Raw genomic sequence first — 23,158 nt, 5'->3', positions numbered from 1 at the left:
CAGGTGCTTACAACTGTCTCATGCGAGGTGGTCAATTGTGGTAGAGACCAGGTGACAGAGCTATAGCCTGCTGGGCTGTTCCCTAAGAACAGTCTAATCACAGTTTTGTTCTAATTAAACTGTTGGACATCAACTCAGACTTAATCTCATGAAGGTGACTGCTCCTCTGTTTGCTGGGGCCAACACAGCCCCGTGAGGCCAGCCTCTGCCAGGGAGCCTGTGTCTGAAGGTAGTGACAGCTGTTGTCTGCTTCAGGAGAAAAAGAAGCCAGAGTACTTAGAGGGTCTCCCTGACAAGATGAAGCTCTACTCCGAGTTCCTGGGCAAGCAGCCATGGTTTGCAGGGAACAAGGTAAAGGCAGGGAGTGGGAAGGAGGATTTGCCATTCTTCCCAGGTGTCAAATTCCAGTGCTCACCTTTGGCTTGCTGTAGGTCACCTATGTGGATTTCCTCGTCTATGATGTCCTTGATCAGCACCGTATATTTGAACCCAAGTGCCTGGACGCCTTCCCAAACCTGAAGGACTTCATGGCTCGATTTGAGGTGATGCCCTGATCCCCTTCCCTGTTTCCAGGATGCCTTTCTACTCCTTAGAGTGGAAACAAAAATGACTTAGCTTTTGTTGAGCATAGAACTGTGTTCTGTTCTTTCATCTCTTGCATGAAGTTTCCCATTATACCCCGCATGTTGTGTAGAATTATCAACTCCACTGGATACTTTTGGAAGCTGATTGTAAAGACTCAGTTTCTCAGGGAACTTGTACCATTGGAAGGGGTTGTGGCTTTTCCCTGTGTTCTAACGTTGAAGAACAGAGGTCAGTAGATCTACTTGATGCCAAAGGGAAAAAGCCATAGGTTGCAACAGAGCCTGGATTTTCCAGTCCAGAAGCCTGTGGAATTCAGGACATGCTCAGAGTGTATAGAGAGTACTATTCTGGATTGATGTACCACAATGCAATATCCACACCTGGCCTGTACAATTCTTTGCTCAGTAAGATCCCTGAGTGGGGAAGCACCGGGACCCAGGGCTATAGTAGTGCTGAGTAGACAGGTCACTGCTGTTGGAGGGTTTTATCCTAAATTGTTCAGTATTTAGGCATCCTGTTTATTTCCTTCCAGTTTTCTTCCTTGGCAGCATCTTGATGTTTGTCTGTAAAATCACTGTAGTGGAATTTCTCTGCCATCTCCATTCATCTTCTCTAGTGTTGCCTCTGTGTGGCACAGTTCTGAGCTCCGTAGGACAGGCATGCCTGGCTATAATGTACATGTGATAGCTGCAAACCCTACTTTATTAGGGATTTGGGGGGTCGAGGCCATAGTCCAATGGGAATCTTAGCGTGGGATCTTCTTTCTGTCTTTGCTGCACAAGTGATACATTTTTCTTGGTTTTCGTTGGCCTGCCTCCTGGTCCAGACTGCTTGGCTCTGGAGATTGTGTGAGAACTGCTGAGCAGTGGGAGAGTGTGGGAGACTGCAGTCCAAGGCCAGCCCAGCCTGGCCTCTTGGGTACAGGCTGCCCCGGAACTTTGAATTCATCACAGTTTATCTGGGCTTTGTACTGGAAAGATAGCACAGAACAGCACCTTTCTGTAGAATGTTGTCTAGCAGGGCTGAGAAAGATAGGACAGAGACACACAGTATGCGGTCAGCTGCTGCATCAGGACAATGACCAAGGCCACTCCATTGTCTCCTTGCTGGCTTACCTGTCCCTATTCTCATTCTGTTAGGATTCACTGAGTTACTGGGTGACATTTTCCAAAATACACTGGCATGTTACCAGTCCCTTTGACCTGCTTGGTCCCTCCCGTATGTGGAAACACAGGCAAGAAGTAGCCTTCTTGGAAAAAAAAAAAGAAAGTTTGTGTAAACAGGTAGCAACAAGGAATTTCTTGCTTGGGGAGTGAACCAAGGGAGTCAGACCGGAAGCTGCAGAGCCCCTCCCTGCATAGACAGGGATGCAGGCTCTTGCTGTTCCTGCTGAGCCTGTGTGTCAGGCTTACTCTTGATGACCAGCAGAGCACAGGGATGTTCTGCAGCCTCTTCCTCTACACCTGCACTGCAACCGCAGAGAGACACACAGCTGAACACAGGGCCAGTTTCCCCTTCTTCACAGGAAATGAAGGCATTCCCTAACCCTCAGTTGGGCACCTGAACAGCCTGGGCTCTGTTGGATTTCTTAGAGTGATACCTGTACTCCCACTGTGGCCCAGAACTCTCCATTCTTGCTTTCTCCTTCTCTCTGCAGGGACTGAAGAAGATCTCTGACTACATGAAGAGCAGCCGCTTCCTCTCCAAGCCAATCTTTGCAAAGATGGCCTTTTGGAACCCAAAATAGAACTACAAAGCCCAGACCTGGGAGAATCCTCATAAGCAGACAGCTGGCTCTGGCCTTTGGGCATGGCTCTGGATCCCACGCGTGGCGTCTTCTCCTTCCCATTCTTTATTCCTCCATCTCCTCTTCCCCGCCAGTCCCTCCGACCAGCCTCTGGCTCCTTGGGCTTCATTTTTTCATTAGTCTCCTCCTATCCCTTGTCTCTGCCCCACATCTAGCCCTTCCCTCACTGATGTTTGGAGGACTGAAGCAGAGCCCAGAGTCCCCAGTTGGCCTGTGTGCTGCCCTGCTACCCACAGTGAGCAGCTAAACCCCATTTGATTCACAATAAAGTGTGAACCATATTTGTTCAGTATCTTGTTTTGCTGTCTGTGATACTCAGGGCTGACTGTGTTGACCGTGTTGGGTGGTGTCTGTTTTGTTGCTTGCAGGAGGCACTAGAGATAGGGACTCTGGGCTACTTAGAGTTCTTGACGTCCCTGTTCTATGTCCCCATGCTCCTCAACACAGGATTCCCACAGAAGAAGTCTCTTTTATTTCTAATTTGTTCTGCAGAGTTCAGTAGCACAGTTGTCTACGTGTAGCTTGTGACATGCTTCATTCAGAGTGATCCTTGCTGATGGGAAGGGGGAGACGATGCAGGTGCTAGGTGAGCACATTCGGTACTCCTCCTCATCCATGTCCTTTCTGCACAGAGCATCCTGCATCTGTGATCTCAGCACATCTCTTCGCATGTTTGTCCCACTGTCCACAATACATTGAGGGTTTTTTACTCAACTCAAGCAGATGTTAATTGAAGGGATCTCTCTCTATCTCTCTCTTGCTCTCTTGCTCTCATTCAACTCTTTTTTCATTATTCCTAAATATATATATTATCATTTTATGTGTATGAGTATTTCTCAAGCATTTGTGTATGACCACCACATGGATTGCTACTGCTTGCAGATGCCAGAAAAAGGCATCAAATACCTGGAGCTAGAATTACAGACAGCCCCGTGGGTGCTGGCAACAGAACTGCTCTAAAAGCAATGTACTCTTAACCTCTGACCATGTCTCCAGCCTCGGTTGCTGGTGTTTTTGATCCAGGATCTCATGTCTCTGACACTGGCTGGGTCTTTGCTCACTCTGGGCCTGAGATGGCCCTTGATCCCATAATCCTCCTTCTTCTACCTCATGACTACTGGCATTACAGGTGTGTACCACAACACTAGCTCTGGATTGTTCATCTTCAATATGTATGGCAGGGCTTGGCAAATGCTTGATGACAGGAAAATTTAGAGTTTGAGGGCATTATCTCCAGAGATGTTTTGCTCCCTCCATACAACCAGCAGTCTCTCAGCTAAGCAGGCTCATTTACAAGCTACAGCTGCCCATGGAAGATCATGACCGGGGATGGGCAGGCCTGGTGTGTGGGGTCCCAGTGCCACAGTGTAGGGCAGAGATGCTGTGGACACTTTGCACTGAGTTGTCCATGAAGGACTTGAACACACTGCAGAAGTACCCACTGAGCATGTTCCTATAGCACAGGCTGCATCACAGTGTCTGACCTTTGTCAGGCAGTGCCTACAACCTACCTGTATCAGGTAGCACATCTGGATGAGAGCCCTGATGGGTGTTGTCTTCATACCCCCTGCCTGCTGCTGTCTACTGCAGTCAAGGAACGGGCAGGCTTGCTGAGATAATTGGGGAACTAGAAGCTAAAGGTCGTAAGATAAACTCATAGAAGTGAAATGTTCGTGAAGCTGGTAAGTTCACATTATTTCAGCCAACATTTGTTAAATTTTAACTAAAGGACAAAGAAGATAAGCTGGAAAGGATGCAGTGAAGTCAGGAGTGGCACTCTGATAATGTCGAGTAGAGAGAATAAAATTTCCAACGGCACTGAAGTAGACATGGACCTGGAACAGAGGGTGGCCAAAGTTCCCCATGAGAGGACAGTATTTCGGCTTTGGGGGCCACATTCTCTCCACTTTAGCAAAAGAAACTCTGGGTTATGATCGCTATGCAAACCAAAAGGAGTCTGAATCATTCTTTATGTAAAGGGAAGAGAATTTGGAATGAAAACAAGTTTTAGAACTTCGTGGCAAAATTAGGAAAGTAAACCACAGGTAACTGTAATATAAGGCATGGCCTTCAAACTTATCCCCAAAGGCCAATGGGGTAGAACCTTTTAAAGTTCTGGTACTTTAGAATGTTTGTAGCACTGGGACTGGACACAAGTTCTGTTTAGTGTCTATAACTCATTGAGAAGGGACTGAAACTCTTGGGGCCTCCTGACTTTGGCTGCAGCCACCTACTGGTCTAATACAACAGAGGCTAATGCTCTCCACTCCTATTGTGTTAATGGAGAAAGATTCAGATGAAACAGACCCCAATCTACAAAACGTTCACCTTCCTATGTAAGAATCCATTGGAAGAATCCAGGAGGCTGAGTGGTCCTGTCACATGGCATCATCTGGTTATATAAGCTCTTTCTGACTGTGGCCCTGCCATAGGATGCTATGTCATGCCTATTGGGAATTGAAGAGAGAGACAGAGACAGATGCACAGACATAGGCAAAGACAGAGACAGACACATTGACAGACACACACACACACAGAGGCAGGGGACAGACAGGACTGGCAGTTATGCAGAAGAGCCCCAAGCCAAGGAAGCAAGTTCCTCTTATGTAGCTGAAGCAGGGAGCATCTTTTGTACAGTATGTGGCATAGTTAGACACACAGTCACCTAGATAAATGCCATCCTGTGTTATATCACCCATAACCATCATGTCTCTGTGTGAAACTAGCCTAGGCTAATAGTCGAGAGATAGAGTCCACGTCCATCCTCATGACTTGCTTTGGTGAAGCACCGACTATGTACCACTCTGTGTGCTGTACAAAAGCAGAAGAGAAGGATTCATTTGGACATTCTGAAGCCACCTATAGATGCCTGCAACCAAGTGGCCAGAATCTGCCATCTAGCTTTTCTGAATCATTCAGTGTTTTAAACTGGGATGAAGCAGGGTCAGGACTCTTGGGTTCCTCTGATCCCAAGTCCTGTTTCCTGTGCACATTCCTTGTAGCCACTTACAATCCAGGTCACTTTCCATGGTGTTGTCACTGACCTTGCAACTCACTGCTATCAGGGCCCACCCATCTCAACACAGTGTCTGTCTTTCCAGACTGGACCGCCAGCTCCCAGAGAGTAAAGTCCTGTCCTGAACTCCCTTTACCTCTGGCCTTGGCCCCAGCCAAGTTGAACTTGTCCACACTAACTGTGTACTTCTGGGTTAGACTCAGTCAGTGAGAACCAGAACCCCAGAATAGGTTGTCCTGGAACCCACGATTCTAAATTCTATGTAAGTGTTTCTGAACGCTGTGTTTTCTGTTTCATCAAGTTGGCCAGTTTTTCCAAGAGGCAGTTCTGAAACATTATTAGTCTTGCAGTCCACTATACTGGTTTGTAATGCTGATCTCTGAGTTAAGAGGAGTGCTTTTCCTCTCTTTCCATGTTTTGTTTTGTTTGTTTGTGTGTTTGTTTTCTGAGACAGTGTTTCTCTGTGTGGCTCTCGCAGGCCTGGAAATCAGACCAGGCTGGCCTCAAACTCACAGACCCATTTGCCTCTGCCTCCCAAACGTGGGGATTAAAGTCATGTGCCACCACTGCCCAGCCTCCTCCTCTCCTCTCAGCTCAGTTACTCCTCGGCTTTCTAGAAATCTCCTTATTGCTCATTTCATTCTCCTTAAATTTTATTAGGTAAAGCTCTTAATCTAGGAGCAATTTTAGTGTCTTGCCTCTTCAGCCTGTCCATTGTGGGATGCAGTCAGATGTACACACAGGGACAGTGGGTTGTTGATGCTGCTCTTGCTCTTGTATTCTTCTTCAGAGTTTAAAATTAAATGAAATTAATTTTTAAGGAATTTAAATGTATGTTTTGGTGTTCCTCAGGATGAGGACATGCACACACTCCTTTGGGTGCTCTCGGTGGCCATATCCCCAGGAACAGGGGTTACAGGTGATTATGAGGCATCTCATATGGGTCCCCTGCAAGAGCAGCAAGTATCTTTACTGCTGGGCCATCTTTTCTGCCAGATTTTTGTGGCTTGGCCTCAGGACCATTATGAATTCCCCTTGATCATGTTTAAGGAGGTCAGAGCAAAGCACCAAGTCACATCATAATAACAACCCATTCTTCAGCTGAGACTTTAAAGCCCAGTGGGCAGGGGTGTCCAGACAAATACATTTCACATTCTGAAAGGTAGCATATGAGTTCTGGTGCTACAGAGGCGCCCTGCCATGGCTACAGAGCTACACCGACACGGCAGTCCAACCATACTGTATTCCTATCTGGTTTCCAGTCACATCTGTAGACATCGGCTTCACCTGGAGTTCATCCAGTGCAGATTATCTTGAAGCTTCTATCATGACCGAAGCCAGTGCTCAGGAAGGTGGCTGTTCATCCTGCCCAGCTGGGGTCTGCACAGCCTCTCTAGGACATCCCCTCTGCCAGTGAGCTTGTGCACGAGGATGACACAGCTGCTTTTGGCTTCTGGAGACACAAGTGTTTGGAGGCCCTCTCTGGAGACTGAAGATGTTACAGATGCTAAGGGATGGCCAAGTTTCCCCGGCACAGTGAAGGAGCTGCTTTTGCTGCTATATCTTCCCTGAAAATATGAACTGAAATCCCTCCGAATTCATGAACTAAAATAGCCCTCATGTGTTCAGTGAGGTGGTTCAGTGAATAAAGGCACTTGCTTCCTAACCTGATGGCTTGAAGTCAGTACCCAGGACTCCTGCAAGTTAGTCTTTCATTGCTCTGAGTGTTCACCTAGTCCTCCTACAAACAAACTAACAACAAACACTCAAGTAAAGTCATCCAACATATGTTTAAAAATCCTCTCTTCATGGGTTGTCTATGACAGCAATTCTACTCACAATGATGTCACTAATAAATGTTCACGGGCACAGATGATCTTCAGAAAACTCTATCTAATCAGAACCCCCAGAAAGAAGCACTGAATTCCCAGGCTGTGGTTGTACTGGGTCAGAGAATGTACCCAAGTGTCCTTTCTCAAGGACTCCACCATGAACATCCTGTGGTGAGGCCGTTTCGTTTGACCCATCATTTTCTGTTAGAGTATTGATCAGAACTGTCCTTCAGTGGCTTTGAATACAGGCATGGTCCCACTGTAATTATGTTCAGAGTTGGGGGTGATTGCAACATGAATCTAAGACGCATCCATCAAATAGTATAGTTGTGGAATTAATAAAAGGCTATTGAAAAGTGGTGGAGACCCAAGGGGGTAGTAGGAGTAAGTAGGTGTTGGGGGTGAGCATGGCTGAGGGCTATATTACAGCCTTTCCCTTTCATCTCCCAGCTTCCTCACACTGCTTGGTGAGTAGCTTTTCTCCCACACTCACTCTTTGCTATAATGCTCTTTCCCATCATGGAGTCAAGAAACCATGAACGCTCTGGGACCATGAGGCAGAATACATATTTGGTCATTTGGACTGATTTTCTCTTCTACTCTGTCTAACTAACAGATACCTGACTATCATCTACATTCCCCTGTAGCATATGAATTCTCTGTGAAATGGGACAGGTCCTCATTTTCACACCACGGACCTCTGGATGAGGCATGATGTCAGGTACAGCAAGATAAATAGACACATCCTCATCCTGAGGTTAGGAAAGAGAGAGACAGACAGAGACAAGACAGGCAGAGATAGAGATCACTGACTCCAGTGTGGATGTGTTACCTCCTGGCTCTTCGGGAACCAAGTCTGACTCTTTCCTCACAGAGAACCATGGGTCACTAATTATTTTTTACACTCATCCAACCTACTTAATTAGTCATTTTGGAGTTGAAAATGTTATGGAAACTTGCAGTCTGGACTCCACACCCATCAAGTCCCACACTTTCTCAGCCAGTTCTCATCAGTGTGAGTTCTGGTCTGCGCTCATGGCCTTGGGGATTGTGTAATAGCTGGTATGGCTGGGTGGAGAAAGGGAGGAGAGGGGCAAGAAGGAACCACTGAGTATTGTACTTGCAGCTGGGAGCACATTGATTTTGGAGGACAGGAAGTTGTGGATATCTTTGAACTCTTTACACTCTATGACACCATCCTGGGTGAAGGCTAGTAGCATATGTGGGTGTTATTCAGCCTGGTCCCTCATCAGGCCTGGGGATGAGGTCAGCTTTGGCTCAGTGAGTTTGACCTCAGGCACTACATTGGAGAACTTGGACTATCTTGATTACAAGCCTGATGAGCCTTTCTTCCTGGGCCTTCCACCACAGTGTTTCATCCTGTCTTTGGTAGGTCTTTGGGTAAGATTTCTTCTAAGTTGCATTGACCTGTTGAACTACTTTGTCATGCCAGAGGTCTAGGTTGTATACACACCTAGGCTAAAAGAAGATTAGCTCTGAACCAGGAACTTGTTGATGAAAAGAAGGAAGAATAGAGTATCTACTGCAAGAAGACAGGAGACATGGGGTCAGAAACCACACAGAATGACCCCCAAAACGTCAGTCTGACTCAGACCCTGTCCGATAGACCAGTTGTGTGAAAAGAAAACTACTTGCACCTTCTGAATCTCAGGTTCCCTCCAGACAAGTGTCATGGTTGGACAAGTTGTACTGGATTGCTGAGTGTCCAAGTTTGTATTGTTACATTCAGCGTATACAGAACAGCTCACACAGGGTCCAGTCTCCCTGAGCTCCTCAGCTCTCATGTCCTCATGCTTTTCTCTTCCCTCTCTCCTCCATCTTTGTCTCTGTTTGTATTGCCATGTCTGAGCACAGAAGCAATTACAACCGACACATCATATTCTCTCTGCAAAGCCTAGGTGGGAAATCAGACTCAGAAGGAACAGAGACTTACAGCCTCCAGCTCATGCTGCCTCTCAGATGGACATTTATTCCAGACCCAAGTTCATGACAATTGGTAGTCAAACTTACTAGTTTGGGGTGGTTTTGAAACACCATCCAGCTAGATCATGAAAACAAAAATCTTTTGCTCCCCCACTTACTATGCATTATTTCTCCATTGGGGTTTAATATTTCAGTCTACATTTTGTTGGATTTATTAGATGCAGTTCATTATAGCATTGGCATGTTTTATGATAAACTGCACATCTAGTTTTGAAATCATCTGTGCAGAATTTTAGGTCTCTTTTTTTTTTTTCTAAAACTTATGAGCCTATCATATCCTTTTTCTCCCAAGTGAAGCAGGCCTCCTGTTTCAGGTAGCTGGCCTTAAACTCACTGAAGCTGAGCATGGCTTTGGATAGTGATATTTCAGCTATGACCTTCCTAGAGCTCCTCTATTCTTGGTTAACGGGGTGCTGGGATAGAACCCAGGGGTTTGTGCATGCTAGGCCAGCACTCTCCCAAATGAGTCCCATCCCTCTTAGCTCTGTGTCTGGTTTTGTATTCATCTTGTTGGAATTACATGTTATCAGTGTTGTAGATGCTTTGTGATAGTTATGGGTTTATTGAGTCTTAGAGAAAGTCTGAGTATTTTTCTTCTTAGTATCTCTTTTTGGCAAAAATTCTTTTACATTAAACTTGGCTGTTTCTCTCCCACCTTGAAATGTTTAATATATCTAAATAAAGCTTTTTATATTTCCTTCCTTCTCTCCCTTCCTTCCTTCTCTTTTCTTCCCTTCCTTGGTTCCCGTCTCTTTCTGTGTGTCTGTCTAGCTTATTTTCTGTCTTGATGTATTCACAACTTGCACATAGGTTGTCCTCCACTCTTCACAGATGCCTAACTACATCTGCATCCTCCTGGCAGCTGAGGCGTGGTCACTAGTGTCTTTTGTGCCAGAGACTTTGCTTTTTTCAGTGTGCTGGAAGATGTTCAGAGCTCATAGAAGGCTGCAGCAATTCTTGAAATTGCCTGTAATATAAGGAATCAAGGGTGTTTCTTCAGCTTTGATCTGTCTTTGCTTGGCTCCTGGCTCTCTCACCTCCAAGACTGGAGAGAATCCTGCCTGGCTCTCCTGCCTGTTCTTTATTTATTTCTGCATTAACTATTTACCTTTGCATATGCTGTACTCTGCTGTGCACAACTGTTCCGGAAAGTCTTCTTCCCCTGTAGTAGTGGTACTGCTGATCAACTGCATGCACAGAGGCAGGATGCCTTTTTTTTATGAAACCGATTATTATAGATAGGTTAACTAGTAGTGGGGATACTGGGATGCTAGAGGGATAGAGATATGGTGTACTTCCTATTGGAGAGTAGAATTTACAGGTGTGCCTGGTCCATGGCTGGTTTGCTCTGAGTTCATTCTTTAGCCCATGTGATGTCTAGAGTGTATAGGGCGTATGCAGACAGATGATCATTAGACATGGCATTTGAAAAAGAGCTTGGAATCCAATGTCCAGAGAACAAGGGAAAAATACAAGGCATGAGGCTCATACTTGGGACCTCATCCAAGCCACATGGTTGCTTCCCCAAAGCTACTATCTAACCTACTGGGTGGAGACAAGATATGAAAACAGTTTTTGTTTTTTAGGGTATCAACAATCATCATTGCACATTGTCTGGTTTCTGATGAAACCATAACCTGGAGATTCAATTTTCATCTCTGTTCAGTGACAGGCAGCACAGACTCCATTATTCTGGTTGTACAGCCAGTCTTTAAACCAGTTCTTGCTAACATAGGGGTGTGGGCACGATCAGTTTTTTTACTAGTCATGTCTGAGACATGTATGATATTCATTTTTTTTTACTTCTTACAAAAATGAGAAAATATCATGTGTGAAAGTAATTTTAATTGCCTGACATAATTGTGATAGTGGAAGCTTACTGCTGAATAAACTAACTCTTTCTAGTTCTGTCTGAAGTCTGGCAGGCTGGTTCAAGTCAACTGTTCTACCTAAATTTCTCTTCAAGATGACTGATTCCAACTGACTTCTATCAGCTTCTCACTGAATTGTTCTGCTTGCCCTCAGTCTAACTTTGGAAATCTGTTCTAATCTTCTGGCTCCTTCTCATTCTCTGGCTTCAGTTACCTCTTCTGACCTGCACTAAACTTTATGAATTCACCAATGAACTCAATTCCACACCACTGCACTCACTCTCAACCATTTGAACCAAAATACCTCAAATCACACTTACTTAACTCAACTAACCTGCATAGAACAGACTGAACTGACTTCAACTCAACTAATTCCCCTGCCTCTCCTCTCACTCTCTCTCAAATGCCCACTCTTTATTGTACTGTTCTCAGGAGAGTTGAGCTAATCCTACCCCATTGAATCTTTCTCTGATTCATCACTTTGGCTGTCCTTCAATTGGATTGCACTGTTTGTGATGAAAGGAGTATACTAAGGGTGTGTCTATATTCCGTGGCAAGTGTAACCATGTTGCTGGATTAAAATTCCTGTTCAGTTATGTATTTTCTTTACTTCCTGAGTTTCTCTAGATGGCTTATAAGAGACTTTCAGAGTCTCCATGAGGCAGAGAACACTTAGTTTGTTGTCATTTATTTCTGCAGTGTTTTAAAAATTCAGAAGCCATTACTTATAAAATTTTATGTTTTTTATTGACCATGTTGAATATCACCCATTGTCCTGGAAGGAATTATGGAATATATCCCAGATGTCACTCTTCAGGTTTTAAGCCAAATTTCTTCCAATACATTGAGATTGTTTCTGCACAGTGTCCTTTTCAGACAGAAACCAGGACTGGCTGCACTGTGAACTTGTGACAGTGCACAGAGATATCCAAAGGATCGGTGATCAACACTGCTGTGACATTCTCCAAGACAGCACTGTCTGAGACTCCTACCTTCAGATCTCTCCATATCCCCAATCTCCACTGTCCCTGCTGCCTATCAGAGACCTCTGTCATTCATAGAGATGATGCTCTTGGACTATGAAGACCCTGCATTGAGGACTTGCTGTCCTAGTCCTTATCCCAGTCGGCAGAGCTATTCTGTCCTCGTTAGGGCCCCAGGACTCTGGCTCCCTTCCCAAGCCCTCTGAGTAGTTGTCCTGGCCAGCATGGATCTCTTCTCCTTTCTTCACTCCTCTTCTCTGGTTACCATAGTGATGAAGATATGCTGACATGCTTCATTCAGACTTGCAAAATACCTCCCTGTAGTTCTCACTAAACTTGTGGTCTTTATCAGCTAGTTCACGTTCAACATGAAGGGCCTTCTTACCAGAGGGATCTCCTTGCTATGAACTCACTGTTTAACAAAGAGAAACAAATTGGATGAACACTATGTGTCTTAGTTAGGGTTTTACTGTTGTGAACAGGCACCAGGACCAAGGTAAGTCTTATAAAAGACAACATTTGATTGAGGCTGGCTTACAGGTTCAGAGATTCAGTCTATTATCATCAAGGCAGAAACATGGCAACATGCAGGCAGGCATGGTGCAGACAGAGCTGAGAGTTCACACTATGGTACAATTTCTGTTCCATGTAAAACTGGTTTAATATTCTTTCACTGTCTTTCAAACTTATTGTTCTCATAGCATTTAAAACTCACTTCTCAGCTAAATCTAGAAATGTCATTTTCTGAGATCCTTAGAATAGCAAATGATTAAAGATCTAAGAGCTCATGAAACCAGGAAGTTTCATGCATGCATGAATAGTATAGTCTTTCTGTGTACAAGCTTAACTCTGAGCATCGCCTTACAACCTCAGCTTACTTTCTGAGCTTGAACATTCAGAGAACATGAAGTGGTCAGATGAACATGTCCAAATGCTAAGGCAGCATTTGCTACAGTCACCGTGAGCCCCAGTGACATGGTCTCTTTGCTTACATCCTCACAGAGACCTGCAGAGCATGTGGCTTCTCTAATTGTCACAAGATGAGATGGCCTCTGCTTGTCCCTTATACCCTCACTGCACACCTATTATGTGGATGAGGTGACATGCTGGAGTTATAAGCTGTAGTCCTAGTAAAGGGTGACTTAATCCCAAAATAAAATTTCTTTAGAGCAGCAGCCTTGCCCTTTGACTTCTAAACACATTTTAGTCTCCTCTTCTGTCATTTGTTTTTCATTATATCTGATAAGTGTCTGTAAACAAGGTGATGTCATCCTCAGGCCACTTAACCACAAGCCTCTAGGTTATGAAAGAGTCTCTTCCCTGCAAAGAAGACAGTAGACAGTTAAGAGTGTTCTTGGTAGTACGTTGTCTTTGTGAAGGCCATACTACAGGACATATATTCCAGGGTAAACTGAAAGGTCATGTGAGCCACCCTGTCATGTAAGAATCCTGGACCAGGTCAGCACCTAGGGATGTGAACAGCTGAGGGTCTAGCTTTGGGCTCCTTGTGTCCTGTGCAAAGTGTTACAGGATCCCATGTGTAGAGCATCCCGTTGTCCTGGAGTCCTTCCTATCTTATGGACTGTCCTAGGTGAATAATAAGGCTTTGGTTGATGATACATTCTGGCAGCTGTCAAAGGGGCTGTTCTGGATGCAAGGATAGATACTGAATTAAATTTTCATGAGAGGGGCACCATGCTTTATCTTCTGTTGAGATGTGGAACCCTGAAAGGCAGATTTCAAAGTATAGGGAAAATCCAAGTTCTGCCAAGGAAAGGAGAGCTGCATTTTCAGATTTCGGGGGCTGTGAGAGGAAAGCACCAAAAGAGCTTGTAAGCTGCTGCTGACCAGCACTGGGGGGCTTTGTGGGACCCTGATCTGAATACAAGGCCTGAAGCTGCATGGATCCCACTCCTGTCTCTCTTGGGCTGTGGGTGTGGCCCTCTGGCTTAGGGTTCAAAGTTTCAGAGGGGAGGGTAAGGGGTAGGGCAATGCGGGAAAGGCAGTGCCTGAGTGGGGTTAGGCCATTGAGGGTGGAACTGTTTATAGGGTCCCACCTACCTTACCCTTAAAATTCCCCAGCTAAAGCTGACTGAAGTCAGTCTGAGAAGACCACAGCACCAGCGCCATGCCTATGATACTGGGATACTGGAACATCAGAGGAGTAAGAAAGGGGTCCCCAAAAGGGTGGGACTAGGACTCAGGAGGGAAGAAGTTCAGAGCGATCAGGGCTGTTTCTAGGGGAGAGATTCTCCTCCTAGCACTCTGGTGCCCAAAAATTTAGGAGGCTGCAGGTGTGAGAGTGTGCCCACGTGTGAGTGTATGTGTACAGAAAGCAGGGTGGCGGTGTTTGTGGTGTGTGAGAGGATTCAACTGGGAAGAAAGTCACCCAGGAAAGGTCCTGTCATTTCTAACTTCTGTAATCTCTCCCAGCTGACACACCCGATCCGCCTGCTCCTGGAATACACAGATTCAAGCTATGAGGAGAAGAGATACACCATGGGGGACGGTAAGGACACCTTCTGATCAGAAACCACCAGCTTCCCTTTGCCCAGGGATGCTTGCACACAGCCCCTCAGACTGCAGACTTTCTGCAGCTGGAGCCTGAGCCTGCTCCTTCCAGGAACCTCTTGAGGGTGTAGTTTGGTTTTCTATGCACTAGGTATGGCCACGTGTGGGGAGTTTGCTTTTAAATCCAGCATTAGAAAGGCAGAGAGACAGATGGATCTCTGAATTTGAGGTCAGCCAGGTCTACATGTACAGTTTCTGGGCAGCCTTGGTTACAAACCAAGAGACCTTGCCTCAAACAATAATAGTGAGACTGGAGTTCCTGGCCCACCTGTATTTATCATTGGGCTGGGCTCATTTTGGGATCCCACTGGGCACAGGCTTCCCTTATACCAGTTATTCACCCCTCTTTTTCATCTTATGATTGACTACATGTGAGGGGTTATAGATCCTCTGTCTCAGGGTATCTTGCTAATGACTCCTTGGGTGGGTCCCTGAAGATGGACTGTAAGAATGTACTGATTTTCTTTCATATCCTCTTGTTCACCACAGGCCCCAACGTTGACAAAAGCCAGTGGCTTAGTGAGAAATTCAATCTTGGCCTGGACATTCCCAATGTAGGTACAGAGAAGGGGAGGCTTCGGGAAGACATGTAGTTCTCACCTCACGTCCTTGTCTGGCTGAGGTGTGGGGTCATATCTCTGCTCACCAGCTCCATCCCTGCTGACTGCACAGTGTGTCTGTGATGGGCTGTGTCCCAGCTCTCCATCCAGTGTGCACTGTGCTCATGGTTGGCTTCCCATGGCAGGCACACTGAGTGCCAGGCCCCATTCACCCAGGGATGGGATGTTGGGATCTCATATCCCATCTGACTGTCCCTGCTTGTCTGTCCAGCTGCCCTACTTGATTGATGGGTCACACAAGATCACCCAGAGCAACGCCATCCTGCGCTACCTTGGCCGCAAGCACAACCTGTGTGAGTGGGGCTGGCTGCAGGGTGGGGGACAGTAGCCATCCCTCTTGGCTTGGCTGGAGCAGGAGGCCGAGAGTGAGTCTGTGCTGTGTGTGCTGCAGGTGGAGAGACGGAGGAGGAGAGGATTTGTGTGGACATTTTGGAGAAACTGGTTATGGACAGTCGCATTCAGTTGGGCATAGTCTGCCTCAGCCCTGATTTTGTGAGTGGCCAGTGGGTAAAGCAGACAGGGTTTTCAGCGGGAATTAAAATCTTGCATTCAGATCTGTAGCATCCCCTTCGGTTAATGAACTGTGTTAATGATTCTCCAAGTTTTCCTGTATTACCAGCTGAACAACCTTCTTTACCCTAGTGATTTATCACATCAACACTCAAACAATCACTACTTGCCTCACCATCCTAGATATGGTTGAGATTCTACAGAGTGAACTGTCTGTCTGATCGTAGAGATTGAATGTAGAGAGAAAACCCCTGTCCTGTGATTACTTCTGTGTGGCATCTAAGCTAATGTTCACACTAATGATTTTTCTTCTTAAAACACACTCCAAAGATGAGGTTGAGAGGGTGAAGGTCTTTGATGTGCAAGCAGGAGGACTTGAGTATGGATCCCCAGCACCCCACGTTAACAAACAAACAAACCAGGGAGTACCTTGTAGTACCAGAGGAAAAGAAACAGGACGGTTTCTGCGCTTGCTAGCCAATGAGCCAGCCAGTCTGGGCACTAAAGGCTTGGTGATAGACACTGTCACAAAATCACAAGGTAGAGAGTGATTGAGAAAGTCACCAGGTAGCAGGCTTTAGCTTCCACAAATGCACACACAGATAAGCGTGCCTACATACATTATCCCTCCTACAAACATTGTGAAGATAGGATGCCCGAGCTTGGTAGTGGCATGCACAATGATCTCACACATGTACCCAGTACTTCCTGAGCTCTCTCTGGCTCCAGTAGAAGTCAGGACACCTTCCTAGTAGGAAGCTCAGGGTCAGCCAGAAGAACTTTGACTCCTCTGCTTTTCAATATTAGTAATTGCTAAAATCTGATGCAGGGTCTTTAAATATCTAAATATCTAAAATGTTCTCATGTGCCCCCCCCTCAAGCCAATATATCTCTGTCTTCTCCTGGGGTCTTTAAGTCCTTTGATTCTGTGGTTCTACTGTCTCTCTGAAACCATAACATGCATGATGATATTTAGGAAGACCTGGGTGTGAATCACAGCTGCTAAGTACCAGTGGTGACAGATGTAGCCCTCCTCTCTCTCTTCTAATAGCCTCTGATAGATGAGGTCTACTACTAAGAAAATGGTGGAGATGCTCATGAGCCTAGTGCTTCAAGGCTAGCAGCCTCTCTGCCAGGAAACCTATAACTAAAGGTGGTGACTGCTGTTCTCTGCCTCAGGAGAAGCAGAAGCCAGAGTTTTTGAAGGCCATCCCTGATAAGATGAAAATCTATTCTGAGTTCCTGGGCAAGAGGCAATGGTTTGCAGGGGACAAGGTAAAGGGAGGGGTGGAGAGGAGGAGCTGCCATTCTTCCTAGGTGTCAAATTCCAGAGTGCTCACCCTTGGCTTCCTGCAGGTTACCTATGTGGATTTCCTTGCTTATGACATTCTTGACCAGTACAGAATGTTTGAGCCCAAGTGCCTGGACGCCTTCCCAAACCTGAAGGACTTCCTGGCCCGATTTGAGGTGATGCCCTGATCCTGCCTCCTCTTGGGTTGTCTTCTTTTTCACTTCTTTGATACATTATCTTTCTGACAGTGAAGTGAGCCAATTGTAAGCAGATTAGGGTATCCAAAAGCAGGTGTATTAGACAAATGCTCTCAGGCAGGCAAGTCCACTGATGTCAGGGAATGAGGACAGAGAAATCATCATAGAGAGGGAGATAGAGGGGAAGAGAGAAATTGCATGGGAAGAGACTCTTAAGTGCAGGGCAGCTCAACCCCTCAGATGGAAAGTTCTGGGTAGAGGTCAAGGTATGCCAAGTAGGGACTGAGGGATGCTGGGAGAACCTGGCGCCAGGTCTACTGTGGATGTAAAATATGCCCCTCGGCTGTTTGTCCCTGATCTCAATCCAAACACCTTTCACAATGCCTTTCTAGTTCTGAGGCTTGGGTTTTTTTTTTGTTTGCTTGTTTTTAGAAAAATTCTATAAACATTATCCAGCTATATTTATCACTTCAAAATCTCAAATGTGTGCATGGCAGGTGGGGGGAGGGGGCCGTGGGGGGGAATCCATAATGGCACAATCTTGGGACTAGTCAGCAGAGAGTTGTAGAAGCCCAGCCTGTGAGATGCATGGGGTGTTTCTCTCAACTGCTGAACCCAGCCTGTACTGCACTTCCCAAATACCTTGGGTCATCTACTCAAATCTGGAATCAGATTGGTGTAGATCCAAAGGCCTTTCTACCCTTGTTCTGTTGACCTTGCTCACTGCCCCTCGAAGGGACACTTTTCCTATTAGTTCTCATTGGCTGTGGTTCTGGCTCAGGCTGGGTACCCTTGGGGGCACTGTTCAGGAGCTGGCATGGCTCTAGGGCAGGTGGCCAGAGAAACAGAGCGGCACCTTAGCCCAGCATATGTATAGTCACTGGTGGGTGCCTTTGCACCCTCTGGAATTGTCTGTGTGTTCTCCAGCTTGGTGTACAGCTCATAGCACAACATGCAGTCCCATGGAGTGGTCCCTGTATGTTGGGTGGAGATGGGTACAGCCAGGTATGGGGAGATTATACTTGAACCATGGGAATAATTTTTAACTCAGCTCTCAGGAAGTTGATTAGAATCCTGTACAGCTCTTCTTTGTGACCTGTTCTCTTGGTGTCTCCTTTCACTGAGGATTTGCTGAGTCACTGGGTTCTGCCTGTCTTCCTGGTTCTTCTACCCCCACCCCCTTCCCTTTTTTCTTATATCCCTTCTCTGTTCATAAATACACACTAGAAAGTGCTTCCTAGTGGAGTATCTGTTCTTAGAGGTGAGAGGGAGATGAGAGAGGGAAGAAGGGAGAAAGAGTACAAGGGAAAGGAAGAGGATGAGGAAGAGAGGGGGGGAGGGGGAGTGAGGAGGAGAAAAGACTAAATGGCAGCTCCAGAGCCAAGCTGACTCCTGACTCCACCTTTGTGTCAATCACTACCCGTGTGAGAAGGGAAGTTGAGGTCTCTGGACCTGGGCTTGCTTTGGAATAATTATTGTTAGGAAATAGATGAAGAGAGTCAGAGGAATATGCTCCCTGGAGGTGTGGCAAGGCCTGGAGGCAAGAAGATGCCTCTGGGAGACCCATGTTGGGAACCCCTTTCCACAGAGGGGACCAGCCACACAACAGTATAGTACAGAATTTAGTTTAGTCAGTGTAAGGAAAAGATGTCGGGGCACCAATGAAAGGAAAAGTCACTGAAAGCAAAGTCACAGGGCACCAATGTTGTGAAAGGATGACAATCCGAGTCATGGCACCAATGTTAGGGGAAGGATGAGGAGAGTGGGGGGCATATGGCCCATGGAGTTGAGGCGAGGCCTGAGGGCAAGAAAAATGCCTCTGGGGGGTCCATGTTGGGAATCCCTTCCCTGAGGGACCATCCACACAATGGTATAGTACAGAATAGAGTTTATTTAGGTCATGGGAGAGTTAAGAGGGCGGTAGAGGCAGAGAGAGAGAGAGAGAGAGAGAGAGAGAGAGAGAGACGAGAGAGAGAGAGAGAGAGATAGAGATAGAGAAGAGAGAGAGAGAGAGAGAGAGAGAGGAGAGAGAGAGAGAGAGAGAGAGAAGTAGAGAAGGCTGGCCATGAGCATGTGGGAGAGAGGGGGGGAAGGGGAAGGGTAGAGGAGGGGTAGGGGTTAGAGAGCAAGGCTGAAAGAGCAAAAAGCAAGAGAGGCCAAGAGAGAGAGGAGGGGGGTAAGCAGCCCCTTTTATGAGTGTCAGGTCACTGGGGCAGAGCATACACCTGGCCACTGCTGGGGTAAGTGAGGGGTGGGGTATACCTGGCTGTTGCTAGGTAACTGAGAGGTGGGGTTTACAAAATCCCAACAGTCAGGGGATGGGAGGGGGAGTTAACAGGGTAGTAGAGGCAGAGAGAGACAAGAGGAGCAGTGGAGAAGCAGAGAGGGGCCATAAGCATGTGGAGAGAGGGGGGAAAGCAAGGGTGCAAAGAGGAAAAGAGAGAGGAGAGGAGGGAGCAAGCAGCCCGCCTTTATAATGTCAGGTAACTGGGGGCAAAGCATACTTGTCTCTTCCCAGGTAACTGAGGGGTAGGGTTACAGAATCCAACAGTTATATTATTTTCTGTGCCTGTATTGTGACCTTTAGTGTGTATAAAGCACCCTAATAGGAAACTGAAGAGTTCTCTTGCCAAGGCTGGGAGCTAAGCTGGCTGTGCTGTGCTCCACAGTGTGAGCCTTTTGAGAAATGCTGATCTTTGGCATGGGGCTGCTGCTTTGCATGGGCTGCAGACCTGAGCTTCTGTTGTGTCCTTCCCAATTTGCAGGGCCTGGAGAAGATCTCTGCCTATATGAAGAGTAGCCGCTTCCTCCCAAGACCTGTGTTTTCTAAGAGTCGAGCCCAGTGGGGGCACTGATTAGGGCCCCTGCCCTGTTGGAACTCACAGGGAGGACCTGTTCACACTGTCTGATCCTGCAGGCCTTGGAGGACAGCACCTCTGGCCTTCTGCACTGTGACTCCTGGTTCTCTCTCCTTCCCACTCCCTTCTCCAGCTTTGTGAGCCCCATCCCCTCCCCCTCACCCTAATCAAGCCCACACAGTCTTCATTCTCCCTACTTTCTTCATCATGGTCCCTTTCTTCATTGGCTTCCTAACCCAACTTCACAGCCCCTTTTCCTAGATTTGAGGTCTGTCCTGAACTCAGGCTCCCTAGAATTACCCTGAAGATCACTGTCTCAAGTGGCAGCATATTCCTGGTTGGAGGAGTTGCCCCAGGCCTGTCTCATCTACAATAAAGCCTAAAACACACTTGCTGTGTGTTGTGTTTTTTCTTTTACTCTTTAGCCAAGCATCACAGCTGCTTCCAAAGAGCCTGAGCTCTAAGTCTGTAGTACTGGCTCTGGGATGTCTAATGGAACCAGAAGAGCTTTGACAGATCTTGGTTCTAACCTGAGACCCTCCCAGCAGGAAATAAAGCTTCTTAAAGAATTATTTCTTAACCTGTGGGTCATGATCCCTTTTTGGGGGGGTGTCAAATATAAGGTATAATGCATATTCATGATGATAACAGTAGCAAAATTATACTTGTGAAGTAGCAACAAAATGTATTTTATGTGGGGGCTCATCAAAACATGAGGATTAAAGGAGCACAGCATGAGGAAGGTTGAGAAACACTGGGTTAGAGGATAAAGTGTGCTTGCCTGAAATCTCATTTTCTGTGGCATCTGGGAATCTCATTCACTGTGGCATTCTGGGACTTTGAACTGAGAAGAGCTGTATGTCTCAATGAGTGGTGAAGCTGGTGAGAGTGCCCAGGATGAGCCCTGCCTGGTCTCTACCTCACACACCACGCTGTGTTCAGTATGAGGTCTCCCAGGAAATTGTCTTTGCTGAGTCTGTGAAAGGCTCTTCTGGCTTGATGCTCAACTGGTATGAAGACCTTCATTCTTGAATAATCCTTTCTATTTGGAGAAATTGAATTGAACTTACCCTTACTCTCTGTTAACTTTTATGACCTGTGTTTTCCTTGCACCCAAGCAATTACTGCCAATAAATCTCCCTGTCAGTGAGAATCCCTTGTGTCATTGTTTAATATTGTATGATTCAGACAGTTTTTGGAGAGCTGTTCAAAGTTGAGCCCAATGACAATCATCCCTAGTTTTCTGCAGGCACAATGTAACTAGCTGCTATTGTATTCAGGATTTGAATACAGTGGGATGGTTGATTGCTAAGACCTGCAAGGCTTTGGGACTCACCTGCCTAGGGCAATTTGACATGAAGAAACACTGAAACAAGTACAGAAAATAAGGGACCTGTGGGCCATGTACTCTGATGAAGCTGCAGGAGCCACTCAGAAAGTTTGTGGTCACAGCTGAACAGAATGTTGGGTTTATTATATACCTGTGGATAAGGAGGTGTACCAGCTAATCACAGTAGGGATCTGTAGAGGACCAGTTTGGGGCCTATCCTGGAGGAGGAAGAAGCTGTGATCAGTACTTTCTGCATAGTGTCCACATCTGTCCTTGGGCTTTGTCATTCCCATAGGTCTGAGGCGGTGGGGTTCTTGACATAGGGTCATATTCTTATTGATAATATCTATCATCAGACTTCATCTGCTTCCCGAAGGTGATATGTTATTTCACAAGCACATAGGTAGGATCAAAGCCAGGTGATGTGTGAGTTCATTCTGTCATGCTCAGGTACCCCTTCATCTGCTGTCCTTGTCACATGCATCCTCTTCTCATGCTCTACCTGGAGATTTCCCTGGTACTTCCTGTCTGGTCAGGACTGACTCTTTCAGTCAGCAGATAATGGACTGCAAATTACAGGAGTTCCTTTCTATTAGAAACATATGCATATATCCACATAATCCAAAATAATATGCCTACATACTCTACTGATCCTGTCTTATGGGTTCTGGGCTGATCTTTAAAGGTTAGGGCCAAAATATTGGCATCCTTAAGTGTTGTGTTTTATAAAAAGATCAGAAAAGTCAGGGATATGTTTGGTGGAAGCTCAGTATTGTGTGGGAGAAGGGGGTGCCTCTGCAGGCCCCATGCTGAGGGCATCCTTTCTCCCTGTAGTACCAGCTACAAGATGGGTATAGTATAGAATAGAGTTTATTCAGCGCATGGGGGGAGGGGAGTTGAAGTAGTAGAGACAGAGAAAGGCACAGAGAGTAACAGAGACAGCGAGACAGAGAGAGAGAGAGAGAGAGAGAGAGAGAGAGAGAGAGAAAGAGAGAGAGAGAGAGAGAGAGAGAGAGAGAGAAGCAGTAAGCCAGCTTGTGGGGGAGGTTGAGGGAGTTGGAAGAGAGGGGGGAAGAGGGTAAGGGGGAGGGAGGGCAGGAGAGCAAGAGAGAGAGAGGATGGGGCAAGAAGCCCCCTTTATAGTGAATCAGGCTTACCTGACTATTGCCTGGTAACTATTGGGCAGAGCCTATAGGAAATGAAAACATTAATGACCCCCTTAGCCTTAGTGATGTAGACCTCCCAACGTTTTTTTTTTTGAACACCCTGAAAGACAACAACATAACCAATTGTGTGATTTAAATTTCATGTAACATTTTGATAGGGCTCAGGAATAAACAGTTATTAAATAAGTCTTGATTTTTTTAAGACCAGTTTTTCCTGGTTATATTGATGAGAAAAATTTTAGTAGAACAATAGAACAGTAGACAAATAGTATCCTAGAAGAACTCTATTGATTTCAGATAATTTTGATAATAGTATATTGAACTTTGACCTCAGTAGTTAATAACCTTTAGTCATCAAACATAACATTATTAAGATTCACGTTTCATGGGTTCTGTGTACCTTCTTCAGGCAGTTTATAATTTGACTTTAAAGTTTAAAAAAAAATGTATTTGCCTTTTTACTTTTAAATTTTGGCACAAAAATCCTATTTTATTATAAAAAATAGGAGAAAGGTTA

At 46.0% G+C, this 23,158-nt stretch overlaps 2 protein-coding genes across 6 annotated transcripts in view; both read left to right on the top strand.

Annotated features, from left to right (window-relative positions):
• LOC308420466 (glutathione S-transferase Mu 3) overlaps positions 1 to 23,158 on the top strand; it is a gene marked incomplete at both ends in the record, with an annotated part of 70,801 nt that overhangs the window by 2,020 nt on the left and 45,623 nt on the right. Inside the window, 3 exons of one of the 5 annotated variants that reach the window (XM_080916485.1) lie at positions 256 to 351; positions 432 to 542; positions 2,243 to 2,659. The exons of 2 other annotated variants lie outside the window; for them this stretch is intronic. In XM_080916485.1, the coding sequence (XP_080772611.1) occupies positions 256 to 351; positions 432 to 542; positions 2,243 to 2,332 (297 nt within the window). Of the gene's footprint in view, positions 1 to 255; positions 352 to 431; positions 543 to 2,242; positions 2,660 to 14,226; positions 14,263 to 14,531; positions 14,608 to 23,158 lie in introns of those variants that run through there. 2 more of the 5 variants (XM_080916491.1, XM_080916487.1) reach the window with 2 other exon arrangements.
• On the top strand, positions 15,107 to 20,142 carry LOC308419570 (glutathione S-transferase Mu 3-like; the record flags this gene model as incomplete). Its single annotated transcript, XM_080915337.1, has 6 exons — positions 15,107 to 15,223; positions 15,501 to 15,582; positions 15,681 to 15,796; positions 16,907 to 17,074; positions 17,156 to 17,266; positions 20,053 to 20,142. 6 exons carry the CDS (start codon positions 15,107 to 15,109, stop codon positions 20,140 to 20,142), a joined length of 684 nt encoding a protein of 227 aa, XP_080771463.1.

The sequence above is a fragment of the Micromys minutus genome (assembly GCF_963924665.1).
Source record: "Micromys minutus genome assembly, chromosome: 4".
Lineage (NCBI taxonomy): Eukaryota > Metazoa > Chordata > Mammalia > Rodentia > Muridae > Micromys > Micromys minutus.
Note: the sequence above shows the minus strand (reverse complement) of the source record. Positions and strands in the feature narration are given on the sequence as shown.